The sequence below is a fragment of the Chiloscyllium plagiosum genome, chromosome 10 (assembly GCF_004010195.1).
Source record: "Chiloscyllium plagiosum isolate BGI_BamShark_2017 chromosome 10, ASM401019v2, whole genome shotgun sequence".
Classification (NCBI taxonomy): domain Eukaryota; kingdom Metazoa; phylum Chordata; class Chondrichthyes; order Orectolobiformes; family Hemiscylliidae; genus Chiloscyllium; species Chiloscyllium plagiosum.
In genome coordinates, this window is record NC_057719.1 from 7,252,795 (window position 1) to 7,272,282 (window position 19,488).

At 40.5% G+C, this 19,488-nt stretch overlaps 1 protein-coding gene across 5 annotated transcripts in view; it reads left to right on the forward strand.

Annotated features, from left to right (window-relative positions):
- foxn3 (forkhead box N3) overlaps positions 1–17,812 on the forward strand; it is a 474,715-nt gene extending 456,903 nt beyond the window's left edge. For all 5 annotated transcript variants that reach the window (XM_043696966.1, XM_043696969.1, XM_043696970.1 and 2 more), the window contains one exon: positions 11,972–17,812. In XM_043696966.1, coding sequence (XP_043552901.1) covers positions 11,972–12,518 — 547 coding nt within the window. In that variant the 3' untranslated portion in view covers positions 12,519–17,812. The remainder of the gene's footprint in view (positions 1–11,971) is intronic.
- The last annotated feature ends 1,676 nt before the right edge of the window (positions 17,813–19,488 follow it).

Sequence of the window (19,488 nt, forward strand, 5' to 3'; positions counted from 1 at the left end):
TCCCTCCAACGCTCTGTCTGAACCTTGTTTCCTCAGCCTTATGTAAGCCTCCTCCTTCCTCTTTACTAGACAGTCAACCTCCCTCGTCAACCAAGGTTCTCTCACACGACCATCTCTTTCCTGCCTGACAGGTATATACATATCAAAGACACATCATATCTGTTCCTTGAAAAAGTTCCACATTTCAATGACATCCTTCCCTGACAGCCTATGCTCCCCACTTATGCTCCTCAGATCCTGTCTTGCAGCATCGTATTTACCCTTCCCCCAGTTGTAAAACCTACCCTGTTGCACGCACCTATCTCTCTCCATAACCGAGGTGTAAGTCACAGAATTGTGGTCACCATCACCAAAATGCTCACCCACTAACAAGCCCATCACTTGTCTTGGTTTGTTACCGAGTACCAAATCCAATATGGCCTCCCCTCTGGTCGGACAATCTACATACTGAGTTAGAAAAGCTTCCTGGAACACTGCACAAACACCGCCCCGTCCAATCTACTTGATCTAAAGAACTTCCAATCAATATTTGGGAAGTTGAAATCGCCCATGACTACTACCCTGTGGTTTTTGCACCTTTCCAAAATCTGTTTCCCAATCTGTTTCTCCACATCTCTGCTGCTATTGGGGGGCCTATAGTAAACACCCAACAAGGTGACTGCTCCTTTCCTATTTCTGACTTCAGCCCATACTACCTCCAAAGGCTGAACCCCCTCGAACTGCCTTTCTGCAGCCATTATACCATTTCTAATTAGCAACGCCACACCCCCTCCTTTTTTACCACCCTCCCTAATCTAATTTTTCCAAAGCCTACAAGTACAGAGAACTTTGTTTTGTCCCTGACAAATCTTCTCCACTTCAAGCTACCACACATGATATTGTATATATTAAGTCGACCACGTATCCCAGTCCTGAAGAAGAGACCTACCTGAAACATCGACTCTCCTGCTCCTCGGAATCTGTCTGATCTGCTGTGCTTTTTCCAGCACCACATTTTATCAACTTTACATACCTGTGCTCAACATGAGTACCAATGATTATCATTACATTTAGCACTACGTAATGAAATCTCATGAAACTTTTAACTTTGAATTCCAGCAGAATTGCTTTATATTTTCTGCTTTCAGTCAGTTAAGGGTTTGACTAGACAATGGAAATTTTCCCATCTACAGCAGAGATAAATAGGTGTCTATTTCAATTGCTGCAACAAGGTCCTCAATATCAACCACCTATCCCCCATGAATCATGCAGAAGAGGATTAGAATGTGGTTTAAAATTATAAAATGAGGAATCTGTCTTCAATCTGCCTTGTAAGCATCTGATACTGCTTTTGTGATAATTGCCCTTCTTAGTGTGCAAATTACTTTCCTCCAAGAGGTAGGACAGTTCACAAACATGTTTCTGTCAGCTTCCCACAATATAATTGTGTTTTTTTTCATGGAACCAGTAGTGAGAGAGAGACTGGAGGTGTTGGCTCAAGGTGTTAAGTGATTTTTACAGAAATCTCTGTGGGCCATGAGAATGAAGAGGCTGTCAGGAAATATTTGCAATCCCTCACCTTCCCTGATGTTATTGAATCTCTTTCCCAATCCTTTAGCCTACATCAGTCTTTGGCTTCCTCTCACCTTCCAGTTCTAATTTTCCACTCCCTCCCTCCTTTAATGACCTCCTTCCCCTCCACATGGAGATGACAAATAGCCTCTTCACTTGCATGCTCGATTCTCCTTACTTATGTGGGATTATCCTTGAATATAGTCTTCTGTCAGCCAGCTACTGATTTGGCTGGCAATTGGGTAGAAATTGGAAGAGATAAAAAATATCTATATTCTTTAAAAAATTGGAAGAGAAAGATTATAAGCAGCTCTGTCTAGGCTTTCTTTTAAGCTTAATGATGAACTTTAAAATGAATTCCTTTAGCTGTTGTTTTAGTCACTTACAGTAGATTGAGTCTCACCATGTTGGTGTGAACTTTTTAATTTTTCAGTCATACAGAGTAAAATGAAAGTTGTGCTCTCCTTAAGTTGCGGTTTTGTAGTATTGACGTTGCCAGCCTCTGACATCTGGGAATGAAAACGCTGCAAGTTAATTAAGTTGACTGCCAGGAAGTGCTGTTTGAAAAAAAATCTGTCTTTAAGGCTGATGGCTTTTACAAATGCTCAAACTTTCATCTGTTGCTGCAGGTTATTTGCCTCTAGGTGGAGAATTAATGGCATTGTCCAAACACAGATGGAGCCATGGAATATACTAGATAAGCATGTTCTGGAAATTTACAAACAAAAATGTCTCCGGTTTATGGATTGAAATAACATTTCTTGCTTTCCTGGCAGTTGTAGATGTAGTTTTGTCCTCAAAGACTGTGTTATTATGCAGTTTTTTCCTCTCCAAATGGTATAATTTGGAAAATAATTTTCTAATTCACAGTGTGACTGACCTCTTATCATTTAATCCTGGAAGTTATAACTCCACAATAGGTCTCCCATTTAAGATCAAGATGAGGAATTTCTTCGCCCAGGGTCATTAGTCTTTGGAATTTTCTTACAGAGAGCAGCAGAAGCTGGGTCATTGAATATTTAGAAGTTATAGTTGACAGATTTTTGACAAGGGAATCTTGGGTCATTGAGGTCAGAGATGTTCAGATCACAATCCTATTTACTCTGACTGTGTTGAATGGTAGAGGAATCTTCATGGGCCAAATGCTACTACTAGGAACTTAAGATGCAAATATTTTTGTTGCTTGCAAAATTACTGCCTTTCGTGGCATTATCCTTTGCAGAACCATAGAATCATACAGTGCAGAATAGGCCTTTCAGCCCATCAAGTCTGCACTGATAATACCTGACTTTCAAATTTCATATTTACTAGTACTTTGTCCATAGCCCAGAATATTAAAATGTGCCAAGTGTTCACCCAGTTATTTCTTAAAGGATTTGAGGCAACTCACCTCTACCAGCCACCCAGGCAACGTATTCCAAACCATCACCAATCTCTGAGTAAATCAAGTTTTTTCTCACATCTCCCAATATCTCCCCCCAGCCCCCATGCCTCCTTATGATTGACCCTTCAACTAAGGGAAACAGCTGCTCCTTACTCCTCTTGTCCATGCTCCTCATAATCTTGTACATCTCAATCAGATGACCCCTCAATCGTCTCTGCTCCAACGAAAACAACCCAAGCCTCAACCTTTCCTCATTACTTAAATTTTCCATTTCAGGGAACATACTCATTCCAGTATAATCACATCCTTCCTGTAATGAGGCAAGGCAGCTAGAACTGCACACACAATTTTCACTATGGTCTCACCAAACTTCTATACAAATCCAACATGACTTCCCTTCTTTGTAATCCATACGTCGATAAACGCAATTCTCACATATGCCTTTTTCACCACCGTATTTTCCTCTTCAGATCTACGAACAGATGTGTCAAGGTCCCTTTGTTCCACAGCACTGCATAGTCTCATGCATTCATTAAATAGTTTCTTGTCAAATTGCTCCTTCCAAAGTGAATCAGCTCTCACTTTTCAGCATTAAATTCCATCTGCAACTTATCTGCCCATTTGACCATTCCATTTATATCTTGTAGTCCAAGGCACTCAACCTTACTGTTAAGCACCTGAAAATCTTTGTGTTATTTACAGTGTATCATTTTACTATTCCAACCCCCACCCCCACACAATCATCTGTGCTATATATATAAAACTGACAAATGATCAGGAACCCAGCACAGATCCCTGTTGGTCATCACTGGACACTCATTTTCAGACACTAAGGCAGCCCTCTGTCATCACCCTCTGTCTCCGACAACTGAACCAATTCTGAATCCACTTTATCAAATTATCCTGTATCCCATGCACATTCACCTTCTTGATAAATCTCCTATGTGGGACCACAGATGGAGCTTTGCTAAAATCCATATGAACTATATCAACTGCCCTACCCTCATTGACATACCCGATCACCTTAAAAATTTCAAATTTGTTAGGCGTGACCTTCCTCCAACAAAGCCATGGTGACTATCCCTGATCAGACCTTGCTTCTCCAAGTGGAAATAGATGCTCTCCTTCAAAGTTTTCTCCAATAGTTTCCCCTACCATTGCCATGAGACTCGCTAGTCTGTTCCCTGACTTATCTTTATAATCCTTCTTGAATATTAGAACCAAAGTTTCTGTTCACCTTTCCTGTGGCCAGAAAAGAATTAAAAATTTGGGTCAATGCCCCTGCAATCTCCTCACTTGTCTCCCATGATAGCCGAGAAAACATTTCATCTGTACCTGGAGATTTGTCTACTTTTTAGCAAAAAGGGGGAACAGTAGCTTAGTGGTATTATTGCTGGACTGTTAATTCAGAGACCTAGGCAATGTTCTGGGTTCAAATCCCACCACGGCATATGGTGGAGTTTGAATTCAATAAAAAGAAATCTGGAATTAAGAGTCTAATGATGACCGTGAATCCATTGTCAATTGTTGGTTCACTTATATCTTCTTTGGAAGGAAACTGCTATCCTTACCTGGTCTTGCCTACATGTGCCTCCAGACCCACAGCGCTGCCCTCACTCCATGAATGAATACCAGAAACAAAGCCTGCCAAAACTTCCAATACTTTGTCCTTCTCTGTGTCAATTTGCTCAATCACTTCAGTCTAATCTGCCTGGGTTGCATACCTTCATCATCATTCTCTTGGGTAAAGTATTAGTTCAACACTCTACCAATGTCCTCTGGCTTCACCTACAAAATGCCCCCTTGGGCCCTACTCTTTCTATGGTTATCCTCTTTCCATTGATGTACTTGCAGAGTATCTTGGGATTTTCCTGCTTTTACCAGCCTGGGCTTTATAATTATTGTATGTTGCTATTTTATATTTCTATTGGTACAGAAATAAATCGAACCAGCTGTGTTTGCTGCCTCAAGAATTAAACTCAGTGCAAAATTCCGAATAAGTAAACAAGTGATTACCCCATGTTCTATTTTTTTCAAGATGACTTTATCAAAACCTAGTATAGCCTTTGTTTGCTGAATTAGCATTGCAATATTGGCTGATGCAAAGCCATTTGGCTTCCTGCCCTGATTCTTTGAAAGAGTTATGCAATTACTCTATTCTGCTCTAATTCTAATTTCCCACAACTTTGCAGAATTTTCCCTTTTAAGTACTTTTCCACTTCACTTTTGCTTCTTCCAGCCAGTAGTTATAATTTGTTACAGAAATAAAATGTTCCTTGTCTCACCTTGATTCTTCTGCCAATTACCTTAAATCTGTTTCCTCTGGTCACTGACCCTTCTGCCAATGAAAACTGTTTCTCTTACTCACTCTGTTACAAACCTTTCAAGATTTTGAGCCCCCTCCTCCCCCCATTAAAATCTCTCTTTAACATTTTCCACTGTAAGAAAAACAAGGACAAATTCTCTTATCCTCCAATATAACTGATTCCCTGTGTTCTTGTTCCATTTTCTTAAATGTCCTTTGCATTTTCTACAATCTCTTGACACCCCTTAGTCTGTGCTCAGAGCTTGCACAATATGCCAGTTCATTCCAGTTACTTACAAAGATTTAGTATGGCTATTTTTGTAAGGTATTGTAATCCCTTCCAGAGACAGCAGATGTATTTGTATCCTCATGGTATTGGTTGGTTTCCAGTTTTTCGATCCATTGTGAGAATTTCTGAAGCAATAAATTGCAGCAAGTCTGTAATGCTTAACTGCAACTTGAATCAGATGTTAAATATGGAAATAAGTTTAGTTTAGTTATGAGGCTAATAATTTTTAATATGTGCTCCCTCTGCAATTTATTTCACACCCTCGATAATTTAGCTGTACACCAACCTCTGATGTGGAACTTCCCTTCTTGATTTATTACACTATCCTCAGCAGATTGCACTGTATTAGGCAAGAACTTTCAAAAGCTGATTGGGCGCAGATGTTTGCAGGTAAAGGGATGGCTGGAAAATGGGAAGCCTTCAGAAATGAGATAACGAGAGTCCAGAGAAAATATATTCCTGTTCGGGTGAAAGGAAAGGCTGATAGGTATAGGGAATGCTGGATGACTAAAGAAATTGAGGGTTTGGTTAAGAAAAAGAAAGAAGCATATGTCAGATATAGACAAGAGAGATCGAGTGAATCCTTAGAAGAGTATAAAGGCAGGAGGAGTATACTTAAGAGGGAAATCAGGAGGACAAAAAGGGGATATGAGTTGGCTTTGGCAAATAGAGTTAAGGAGAATCCAAAGGATTTTTACAAGTACATTAAGCACAAAAGGGCAACGAGGGAGAGAATAGGGCCTCTCAGAGATCAGCAAGGCTGCATTTGTGTGGAGCCACAGGAGATGAGGGAGATACTAAATGAGTTTAGGGTGTAGGTTTGCTCGCTGAGCTGTAGGTTTGATATCCAGACGTTTCATTACCTGGCTAGGTAACATCATCAGTGGCGACCTCCAAATGAAGCGAAGCTGTTGTCTCCTGCTTTCTATTTATATCTTTCTCCTGGATGGGGTTCCTGGGGTTTGTGGTGATATCAATTCCTGTTCGTTTTCTGAGGGGTTGATAGATGGCATCTAGATCTATGTGTTTGTTTATGGCGTTGTGGTTGGAGTTGCCAGGCCTCTAGGAATTCTCTGGCATGTCTTTGCTCAGCCTGTCCCAGGATAGATGTGTTGTTCCAGTCAAAATGGTGTTTTTTTCCTTCCGTGTGTAGGGCTACGAGGGAGAGAGGGGTTGTGTCTTTTTTTGGCTAGCTGGTATTCGTGTATCCTGGTGGCTAACTTTCTTCCTATTTGCTCTATGTAGTATTTGTGGCAGTCCTTGCATGGAATTTTGTAGACGATGTTGGTTTTATCCATGGGTTGTATTTTGCATCGGTATTTACTGTGGAAAAGGACATGGAAGATATAGAATGGAGGGAAATAGATGGTGCTATCTGAAAAATGTCCACATTACAGAGGAGGAAGTGCTGGATGTCTTGAAATGCATAAAAGTGAATAAATCCCTAGGACCTGATCAGGTGTATCCTAGAACTCTATGGGAAGCTGGAGAAGTGATTGCTGGGCCTCTTGCTGAGATATTTATACCATCGACAGTCACAGGTGAGGTGCCAGAAGGCTGGAGGTTGGCTAACGTGGTGCCACTTTTTAAGGAAAGTGGTAGAGACAAGCCAGGGAACTATAGACCAGTGACCCTGACATTGGTGGTCAGCAAGTTGTTGGAGGGAATCCTGAGGGACAGGATGTACATGTATTTGGAAAGGCAAGGACTGATTAGGGATAGTCAACTTGGCTTTATGCGTTGGAAGTCATGTCTCACAAACTTGATTGAGTTTTTTGAAGAAGTAACAGAGGATTGATGAGGGCCGAGTGGTCGGTGTGATCTATGTGGACTTCAGTAAGTATGCCTGGTTAAAAAAGACCAAAATTTTTAAAATTGTACTCACGGCTCGCAATAAGCATTAATTGCTTGGCAAGTGTGATCAGTGGAGTGCCACAAGGATCGGTGCTGGGTCCACTGCTTTTCATCATTTATATAAATGATTTGGTTGAGAGCATAAGAGGTACAGTTTGTAAGTTTGCAGATAACACCAAAATTGGAGGTGTAGTGGACAGCGAAGAACTTTACCTCCGATTACAACAGGATCTTGATCAGATGGGCCAGTGGACGGAGGAGTGGCAGATGGAGGTTAATTTAGATAAATGTGAAGTGCTGCACTCTGGGAAAGCAGATCTCAGCAGGACTTATACACTTAATGGTAAGGTCCTAGGGAGTGTTGCTGAACAAAGAGACCTTGGAGTGCAGGTTCATAGCTCCTTGAAAGTGGAGTCGCAGGTAGATAGGATAGTGAAGGCGGCATTTGGTATGCTTTTCTTATTGGTCAGAGTATTGAGTACAGGAGTTGGGAGGTCATATTGAGGCTATACAGGATATTGGTTAGGCCACTGTTGGAATATTGCTTGCAATTCTGGTCTCCTTCCTATCGGAAAGATGTTGTGAAACTTGAAAGGGTTCAGAAAAGATTTACAAGGATGTTGCCAAGGTTGGAGGATTTGAGCTATAGGGAGAGGTTGAATAGATTGATGCTGTTTTCTCTGGAGCGTCAGAGGCTGAGGGCTGGCTTTATAGAGGTTTATAAAATTATGAGGGGCATGGATAGGGTAAATAGACAAAGTCTTTTCCCTGGGGTGGAGGATTCTGGATTAGTGTGGTGCTGGAAAAGCGCAGCAGTTCAGGCAGCATCCGAGGAGCAGGAAAATCGACGTTTCGGGCAAAAGCCTTTCATCAGGAATAGAGGCAGAGTACCTTCTGTATGGAGAGAGAAATGAGAGGAGGGTGGGGGTGTGAAGTTTGCCAATGATATGATGTTAGGTAGACAGGCAGGTCATACTGAGGAGGTGGGGAGGCTGCAGAGGCACTCTGCCTCTATTCCTGATGAAGGGCTTTTGCCTGAAACGTCGATTTTCCTGCTCCTCGGATGCTGCCTGAACTGCTGTGCTTTTCCAGCACCACTCTAATCCAGAATCTGGTTTCCAGCATCTGCGTCATGGTTTTTACCTGGGGTGGAGGAGTCCAGAACTAGAGGGCATAGGTTTAGGGTGAGGGGGGAAAGATACAAAAAAGACCTAAGGGGCAACGTTTTCACGCAGAGGGTGGTACGTGTATGGAATGAGCTGCCAGAGGAAGTGGTGGAGACTGGTACAATTGCAACATTTAAGAGGCATTTGGATGGGTATATGAATAGGAAGGGTTTGGAGGGATATGGGCCGGGTGCTGGTAGGTGGCACTAGATTATGTTGGGATATCTGGTCTGCATGGACGAGTTGGACCGAAGGGTCTGTTTCCATGCTGTACATCTCTGACTCTATGACAACTCTTTTCATGCAAATCTTTAACCCAACATAGCAAAACAATCAAATAGCATTTGCTGAAGTATTAGTTTGATGCAAGGTGCAATTTTAACCTCCTTTTCATATTTTATCATGGCAGTTTTCTGTACTTAAATGAGTAGGCTACAATATATAATTAGTGATATTAACTTGTTGCATAATGGGAATAACTGTAAAACATACCACGGGTTTTAAAGTGATGAATACTTGTATAAAGACATTGTATCTTTTTACATACTCATTAATCTCTCCTTCTATTTTGCTGGTCTGTTGGGAAATTTTACTTTCTTAAAGGCATTATATCATTGCATTTATATTTATGTAGATGAGTTCCGAATTAATTTTGCTTCCAATGACTTACAGCATAGAAGTGGATTCACTAGCAAAGCTTAAAATAATCGAAGTTTCACAGTCTCATACTGGACAGTTAACCTGGGAAAACATTCAACTGCTCAGATGAATAGAAGTACCAAATGGAGTGCTACAATTCAAGAAGCTTTTTAAAACAAAATTCATGAGATGTGGGCATCACTGGCTGGGCCAACATTTGTTTCCTGTCACTAATTGCCCAGAGGGCAGTTAAATGTCAGCCACATTGCTGAGAGTCTGGAGCCACCGCAGGCCAGAGCAGTAAGGATGGCTTTTTCCTGCCCTAAAGAACGTTAGTGAACCAGATGTTTTTTCTGACAATTGACAATGGATTCATGGTCACCGTTTGACTGTTTAATTCCAGGTATTTATTCAAATTCCACCATCTGCTGTGGCAGGATTCGAACCCAGGTCCCCAGAACATTGCCTGGGTCTCTGGATAAATAGTTAGTGATAATACGACCCTAGGCCATTGCCTCTCTGCGAAGTTGGCAAAGATAGCAAAGTTTAAGAGGAATTTAGATGGACACATGATTTGGCAGAGAATAGAGAGGACCTGGCAAATGGGAAATTAGTTTAGAATAGTATCATGGTAGGCTAAAGGGCCTGTCCTCAGACTGTACTGTTCTATGTTTTGACCTTTATAGAAACCTCCCATATCTAACCCTAATAGCGTAACCTTTTTCCCTGTGTTATGGACGAGGCTAGACCACTCAAAACATTCTTGAGCAGGCAACCCAGACCATAAATTTGCAATTTGTTACAGTAAGTGTACTGTGATAACTACCTGGAGTAAATTAGCTAGGTTGACTACCAGGTTTTAAAACAGACAGAAATTTATTCACAAAATTACACAGTGAAACACACAGGACAGAATAAAGAACCCCTACAGAGCTCAGTCTGTCCAAACTAGACTTAATTATGTTGTTGCGAATATACACAGGAGTCCCAATAAGCAAATCTCGTTAAAAAACAGTAAAAAATGGAAAAATGCTTACAGGTTGAATTTAGAAGGGCAGTGAGAGAGAAAGAACCTGTTTCCACACAGCTGAACTCCTAACTAGTTCTGGACTGAACTACTCAGCTAGAAAATCTACCACTCCCCTTTCATTATAGAAACCACTTCTAAAACATGACCACTTTGGCCTGAAGTCTCATCTGTTTACATATAAACAAAAGGTCTCTCAAAATCCTCTTCATCTCTGTACCGAACTAGTCATACAGTCATAGAGATATACAGACCGGAAACAGACCCTTCGGTCCAACTCGTCCATGCCGACCAGATATCCCAACCCAATCTAGTCCCACCTGCCAGCACCCCGCCCATATCCCTTCAAACCCTTCCTATTCATATATCCATCCAGGTGCCTTTTAAATGTTGCAATTGTACTTGCCTCCGCCACTCCCTCTGGCAGCTCATTCCATACAACCTCTGAGTGAAAACGTTGCCCCTTAGATCTCTTTTATATCTTTACCCCCTCACCCTAAACCTATGCCCTCTAGTTCTGTACCCCTCCCCTGCAGGGAAAAGACTTTGTCAATTTATCCTATCCAAGCCCCTCATAATTTTATAAACCTCTATAAGGCCACCCCTCAGCTTCCGATTCTCCAGGGAAAGCAGCCCTAGCCTATTCAACCTCTCCCTCTAGTTCAAATCCTCCAACCTCCTCATAAATCTTTTCTGAACCCTTTCAAGTTTCACAACATCTTTCTGATAGGAAGGAGACCAGAATTGCACGCAATATTCCAACAGTGGCCTAACCAATATCCTGTACAGCTGCAACATGACCTCCCAACTCCTGTACTCAATACTCTGACCAATAAAGGAAAGCATACCAAATGCCGCCTTCACTATCCTATCTACCTGCGACTCCACTTTCAAGGAGCTATGAACCTGCACTCCAAGGTCTCTTTGTTCAGCAACACTCCCTAGGACCTTACCATTAAGTGTATAAGTCCTGCTGAGATCTGCTTTTCCAAAATGCAGCACCTCGCGTTTATCTCAATTAACCTCCATCTGCCACTCCTCAGCCCATTGGCCCATCTGATCAAGACCCTGTTGTAACCCTGCTGTCCACTACACCTCCAATTTTGGTGTCATCAGCAAACTTACTAACTGTGTACCTCTTATGTTCACATCCAAGTCATTTATATAAATGATGAAAAGTAGTGGACCCAGTCACCTCGGAGCCGGGAGCTGTTTATGATCCCTCTGAAAAAAATCAAGGACACAATATCCTTGAGAAAAGCAATAGCTTTTAGGGAAAAAGGCACCAGTTTTGTGACATCTCATGCATTATCTTACCTAGCAGGGAAAAAAAAACATAGGGATAGGCCTGTCAGATGTGGGGTCTACCTTTTACTATAATCAGACAGATGTGGCTGAGGCAAAGCAAAACATCTGAACTAGAGACCCAAAAGTTGTGTGTCGTCATTGAGACGGCATCTTCAGTACCAAGTTCATTAGTATACAAATGATATTTGTTTTGGTGTCAAAACATGTTCAAATAAATTTGCTGTAAATCAAGTTGCTTGAATAATATTTTTCAAGATGCAAAAGAATGATCAGAAACCTGCAAGTTTCATACTTGAAGGTTTCAGAAGCATGCGCTGTAGAAAAAGCATGTTAGAGTTCTAATGGATACATTCCTTTGTAAACTGCGTTTTGGCACAGGGTACCATTATTGAACAGAGTAGGGCATGTTGATTTAATAAACTGACCTACAGTTTCTTTTCCTTTTCAGGAATGGAATTGCAAACTGTCGGATGCGGAATGATAGCGAACAGTCCTGTGGCTCCCCTGTTGTCAGCAGCGACCCTAAAGAAGATCACAACTACAGTGTCGCAAAATCTTCCAATCACAGGAGTACATCCCCCACCAGCGACTCTACATCTTCTTCCTCTGCCGATGACCACTACGAGTTTGCCACGAAGGTTAGCCACGATGGGAGTGAGGCCAGTGAAGGGAGTTACCACTGCCATGAGAGTTACAGCGAGACAGAAGATGAAGAGAGAAAAAACAAAAAGGAAAGCAAGGATTCCTTAGCAGACAGTGGGTACTTATCCCAGCACACAAAACGGCAGCACATGACAAAAGCAAAAAAAAATGCAACTGAGACACTACCACTTAAAAAGAGGCGCACAGAAAAACCACCAGAAAGTGATGATGAGGAAATGAAAGAGGCAGCAGGTTCACTCCTGCACTTGGCAGGGATTCGCTCCTGTTTGGATAACATCACAAACCGCACTTCAAAAGGGCAGAAAGAGCAACAACATTCGGCAAAAAATTAAGACAATAATGCACAGCCTCTTTAAGATTGTTGGCAGAAATTTATTTTCTTTCAGCACGTCAGGTGAATTATAATGATTTGTGGCAATATCAGCAATCACTTTGTTTTCCTATTTTAAGCCCCCTTGAGTTTTTTTAAATATATAAAAAATAATTTTTGTTTAAGGAGATTGAAGCCATAGCAAAACTTTTACTGACACTCAGCTAATTTGCAAAAGCTTTTCATTGACTGACAACAAAGCCAAAATCACTGCACCTTTTCTCTCTCCTCCTCTTTCTCTTCCCCTCCCCCTCCCCCACCTCTCTGTTCATTCTTTCAACCTGACAATACAGGTGCATGCAGGATGCATTACACTGACACATGTTGAGTTTGCATTTCGAATCCCGCATTGTTGTAATGTGAAAGGATGGGTTGGTGATGGACTGTTCATATCCAGCCATACAAAATGACAGCCAGCCTGAACAGCACAATGACCAAGAGCCACCTGTGGTATCTGGACAAAAAGAAGAAAATTAATGTGCTGCTAAGGACTGTGATGGATTCATTGGAGGCAACTGCACTTAAGTACCAGAGATCTGGGTCTTTTAACAGGAGAGCAGATGATGGCCATCATTATTAGGCAAATCAAAACAGGGAAGAACTGTCTATTTAAAGTTTTAAAAAGTAATGCTGCCATTGGTCAGTTCCACAAATTTGTCATCTTAAACCCCAAATGCGCACACACATGTTCAAAGCCATATGCCTGATGGATGGCACTGCGTGCAAAGAGAAAGAAAACACACAGCATTTGAAACTGCCTGAGTGACGTAAAAGCAATCAAGTCTTGCAAAGAAATTCATAATCAAGCGATAATATGATAGTGATACTGATTCATCCTGACAGATCGAAACATTTTGATCTGGCTATGATGACGAAGACAGCAAAACGATAAAAAGAGAAAAAAAGCTCTAAAGCCTGCCATTAGTATTATTCTGAAACAGAATTGCTGAACAGTGATATCAGTGAGCTCCTCCACTGCCCTGGAACTGGAGTAAGCATCTCTCTCAGTCAGGATATGTGTATGATAAAAGACCATTGATTTTGGAATATAACCTACGTAGCCAGCAGGATTATTCAATCCATGTTGCATGGGTTCTTTGAACAAAAACTTTGCTTTTTATTCAAAGACGAAAAAAAGTTCATGTAAGGTAAATAATGTATTTAGCATGAGCATGAATTATTTTCATATAAATATAGAAAATAGAGAAAAGGCTATGCCTCTAATTTTTAAGCCCTTAGGCCTAGTTTGTTTTTTGAAGCAGGTGATGAGGTTTAACCTTTTTTTCAGGGAAAAAAAAACTGACTGTTGGGGAACTTACTCTGCAATATGAAGACTTCACATTTCTGGTAGGGCTTGGATGGTTGAGTATACTGCCTTGTCTGCATATTCAAGCCCCACTAGAGGCTTGTAAGATAAACAGAACAGTGACAGGTAACATATAAGTGTGTCCCCCAGTATAGAGTGGGAAGGGATTGGGAGGGATGGGATATGGGGGTGGGGAGGAAAATAAGTCTCTGTTCTCACCTAGTCAGTAGTGAGTGTGCATGATTTATCTAATCTCCTCAAATTTTTCTGTTAAATATTTGGGGTAGAGTGATGTATTGAATATCAATATCATATATTGGCAATATGTCACAAAACAGCACTTAGCAGTGCTGCTCATTATAATGATCAGAAGAAAGGTAAACACCACCTTTTTTGTTTATACAACTGTTTTGTCAGCATTTTTTTTCAAAAAAAGAATTTGATAAAACAGGAACCATAAGAGCAACTGATTAATTTTGTGTTATTTTGGCAATTGTTGGATTCATAATTTTTATTTAATTGAAACTTTATGTTGGAGATCAAGAAAGAAATTGTGTGCAGCCAACGTGATTAACAAATTGCATTGGTTATTGAGTAACACACCAAATCTTTCTGTAATTTGTCTCAGAAATTAGGAAGCCTGGCATTTTCTCAGATTAGCCTGCCTTGATTAAAAATAAAGGTGTTCATTCACACTCACTGCTCGACATTTTCCTTCTGAAAACCTTTAACCAGGCGATCAAATCCAATCATTTTAATTTTTGGCCAATGTATCTCAGTTTAAAATTACCGATAGATTGTGACTCTACCTGAAAATGCTGAGTTAAATAATAGCCGTTATGGAAAGAGTCCAATCAGAACTTTCTCTTGTAATTCTTCACAGACATACAAAGGAGAACAGTGCAAGTGCATTCTGCAAAACCTATCTTGGGCTATGTTTATATAATAGTGAATGCTTTGTGACCAGGGTGTTGAGTAAAAATAGTTCGAAGTTTTAATTTTTTTAAAAAATTGGTTTATTAACATTGGTAAAGGGGAAGCTGCCTTTTTAAACTACTACAATAATAGATTATATGCGCAAATCTTTACTCTGAAGGCTTTAGAAATCATGTGCATTAATATTCCATGGCAGGCAGAAATCTGCAATGACAAGGTGAAAGACTTGAAATTAGGAGATGAAAGTGGTAACTAAAGCTTTAACCTCCATAGTGATATTTTGAAATAAACCACTCGTGACCAAAAACATCCAAGCAAAAGCTACAAGTTCTTCTTTGGTTAGTTCGCTTATCCTATGGGATAATGAAAGCCATAGAACTGGAAAGCATCAGGATGCTAGCTTCCTAAATACAAAAAGCAGAATTTATCCCAAAGTAAGATGGTGAAAAAAATCTGAAATGAATCTTTGAAATTTCAAAATCATCTTCCTGCTCAGATTTGAAGTTTGCACTTGACCGTATACCAGGGTCCTTCCTATCTATCTTAAGTACTGCTTCAAATTGAAATGCGTAAACGATCATTTGTTTCTGCTGAGTTAGACTCTGAAGCAGAAATTGGGGAAAGACGATTAATTTAAAATAAACTGGAATTATGATGAGAAATAAAAATACCATCCCTCGTTAATGCATCCCTCCCCATCCACAGTCTGGTGAAATCCATGAGAGCAGTGAAGCGACATGGGAAGAGCTAAACTAGTGAGTAGTCAATACTTATCAGGGGTTCTGTGCTTTGGTACACACCAGTTGATAACAGTTGGTAACAGAAGCAGGCATTACTGCAAAGTCACGAAAGCAAGCAGTTCAAACAGATAAAGGTTGAAGTTACATAGATTACTCAACATTTGAAATGGGAAACCGCAGTGACATTTCAAGTGTGATACTAAAGGAATAGCATCACCAAAATGTTCCAGGTTTTGACTAAACCATACCTCCTTTCTGTCTTTTAACAACACTGATCATGGTTGAGTTGTTCTTGAGTCCCGCTATCAAATCAGAACACGTCTTTTAAATGTGCTTTGAAACCTTTGATTTGGATGGGCTAGCAGCTTGTTTCAATAATGTCAACCATTAAGGTGTTCACAGTTTCCTTTGAGAAGCCACATGTTTCATCAAAATGAACAAACTCTTACCGGCGTCAGACGTGATCAACCATTTAAGGAGTTGATTTTGTAGTCACAAACAAGGCTAATGAAATAAGCAAAGAACCCCAATTTTAGAAGATGGACCCTCTATCTGATACTTATCCAATTGCTACCAATGAATTGTTTTTTAAAAAAAGAATATTGGAGAAACTCAACAGGTCTGACAGCATCTGTGGAGAGAGACAGAGTGTTAACATTTCTCAAGTCCAGTGGGCTCAAAACATTAACTCTTGTCTCTTACCACAGATGCTGCCAAACCTGCTGAGTTTCTCCAGAATTCTCCATTTGTTTTAGATTTCCAACATTGGCAGTATTTTGCTTTTATTTGCCCACTCCAAATCTTGTTACTGGTTGGAAAAAATCAAGAATCTCTGCCGCTGACATGAGGAGATCCCTTTCCAAAGTCTTTGCCAGCAGCAGCAAACTTAACCTCTGCATAGCATAGTTTTAACAATGCAGTTTTCACCTAACTTCCTTATCCTGCATAAATTGAGGAAGGAAAGAGATTTCCATCATATTGGAATTACTGTTCATATTCTCATTCTGGACATCAAAAAAACTTCAAAACGTTTTTAATGTCTAATTGAACTAAAACTCCATGCCCCAATGTGGAGTAAGAGTGCATTCAATAATAGAGTGGAGCTTACTGTCAGCTAATTGAAGTGGTTAACCTTGATGAGGCACTTTTGTGTGGCTAATTACTCCCATATAGGCTATCCTCAGACATCTGTTTGATAATTACAGGGTAATACCATGGAGTAACTGTCAAACTCTTGAGCAGTTTGGGAAATTAGTGCTGGTTTCTGCTTTATGTGAAAAAGGACTAAGCCCTCCTTCCAGTGATTTTGTTAATCTGAGGAAGATATCCAATAGAACGTTTAAAAAAAAAGTAGATTAAAAACTGAAAAAAAACCTGCAGATGCTGGAAATCAGAAACAAAAGCAGAAATTGCTGGAAAAACTCAGAAGGTCTTGTAGCATCTGTGGAGAGAAATCAGAATTAATGTTTTGGACCCTTCCTCAAAAAAATATAGATTGCCTTTTTGTTGCACATGCTTTCAGTGAAGTTATCCTTGGCATTCCATATATTCTACCTTCCTTTCTTTCAATGCAGTTTCTAATTTATGTACTAGATTCCTGAAATTCAGCATTTAAACTATTAGATTAATAATACAACACTGCAACATGGTTCTGTGATTACATTACTATCACTGGGGAGATGAATTTGGGTCTAATTGCTGAAAGTTTAAACCTGCAGCAATGACTTTGCATTAAACAATATTGGAAATTGTCAAATAACAATATCAAAAAGGAAACTAGTGTACAGAATGGGCAAGGTGTAATTTAGTGGTACCAAACTATCACATCAAGGTATTTGTGACTATAGCAACTTTGTGAAGCATAACTTCAAAGATTGTCGAGCGCTATATCAAAGGCAAGGAGTCTACTTTAATAGTTACATGAGAGGCCAAGTTTGTTTACTTTGGTATTTAATGATTTATTAACTGCCATTTTCTTGTTTTCAAGAAGTATGTTGAATTTTTAAAATAGTTTTCTTTTCACAATGTGAGCAGTCAGAAGGCACGGGCAATCAACCAACCTTGGAGAAATATGACAAAGTCAACACAGAGGCATACTTGCATTCTACATTTCCTTAATGTTTAATCATTTTGCCAAAGACAAAAAAAAATCAATTGTAAATATCATTTGTCCATATATGAGAAAAGACTTTCTTGAACCTACCATAAAGTTTCTGTGATGTATTGTCTTCCAGTTGCAATAAAAAAATTACAAGTTGCATTAATTGAAAAAAATGTTGTCTTGAATTATGTTGTCCAGTATTCCCAATTAATTCAATAGTGATGCTCTTAGAATTGGTTTTGCAAATAATAAATGGTTGCTTTAACGAGGCCAAATGCCAGATATGTTTCATATGTGGCCTGATACAAGGTTGGAATCCTGAAACTGGCTGAAAGGGCACCTTGCAGTTTTGAATGAGGGAGAGCTGAACATGATTGCAGATGTAGAGGCCCAGTGATAGTGTCCCCTTACCTCTGAGCCAGGAGGCCCACATCCATGTCCCATCTGCTCCAAAGGTGTGTCATGAACATCTCCTGGACAGGTTGATTAAAAATGTCTGTGATTGTATATCTGGTTGACATAATATATTGCCAAACTAAATTCAATTGGATGGATGAAGAAGAATGTACTTCAATAAGCCAGTTTAAAGTTGGTTGGTAATATTGAAATAGATGAAGTTTCAAAAATGTTAAATGCTAAACGTAAACTACATGGACTCAAAGAAGGTGGGATAGCATCATATTACTAATAAACCTACAATGTACTTTTTACACACATTAAACAACTGGATAGTTCCCAGTGTCTGTGTTGCATCTGTTCTGATGCCACCTTCTGCAGGAATGGGCCTCAGAAATGTTTGCCGTTTTCCTCGACCAAGGATTCCTTGTCACCATGATCGACATGCCCTTCGTGGTGTCCACCATATGTCCCACCCCTTCTCTTTCCTCCAACAAGACAATAGGGTTCCCCTGATCCTCCATTTCCATCCTACCTAAAACATCAGCCACCATTTCCACTACCTCTCGTGGGATGCCACCACCAGATACATACTCGCTTCCCTTGTAGCTTTTGCAGGGACTTGAACACACTCCTCCAACACCCAAACTGCCCCCACAGCCTCAGACATCTTCCCCTTTAATGTGGTGGTGTGGCACAGTAGGTAGTGTTTGGGCTCCAGGGCAGCAGCATCCTTTTCGCTCTCTTTCGTCTTTTTTCTTTCTTTCACGTTCGAGGCTAGAGTGATGTTGGCAGTGTGGATTGAGATTCCTTGTGATAGCAGCGATGCGCAGCGGGAACTCCTGGCAATGGTAAACTCAGAGCCTGGACTCCTGGTGGTGGTGCCTGGAGTGGGGACTCCTAGCTGTGGTAGGCCCAGAGTGGGGACTCTTGGTGGTGTTGGTGAGGTAGCGGAAGCAGCAAACTTTGGGGTCTTCTGGGACATAAGCATTGTTGTTATTATACCCAGATTGGAGGCGGCTTGAGGAGAAAGTGAGGACTACAGATGCTGGAGATCAGAGTCAAAACATGTGACACTGGAAAAGCGTAGCTGGTCAGCAGCATCTGAAGAGCAGGAGAGTTGATGTTTTGGGCATAAGCCCTTCAAAAATTCCTGATGAAGGGCTTATGCCTGAAACGTCAACTCTCTGCTCCTCGGACGCTGCCTGACTTGCTGTGCTTTTCTAGCACCACACTTTTTGACTCAGGCTTCTTGAGGTCCACCTTGCAGAAACCCTGGAGAACCAATTTGAACAGAAGTTGAACTCTGAGTACGTTTTTATTGTTCTTGTACTCAAAATAGTGCTGGATTGTGGCAACAAAACACTTTTCACTATCTTCCTAGATATGTCACAATAAGATCATTCATTCCTTTGCAGTCACAAAAAATGTAACACCTGTCAATTTACTTCCT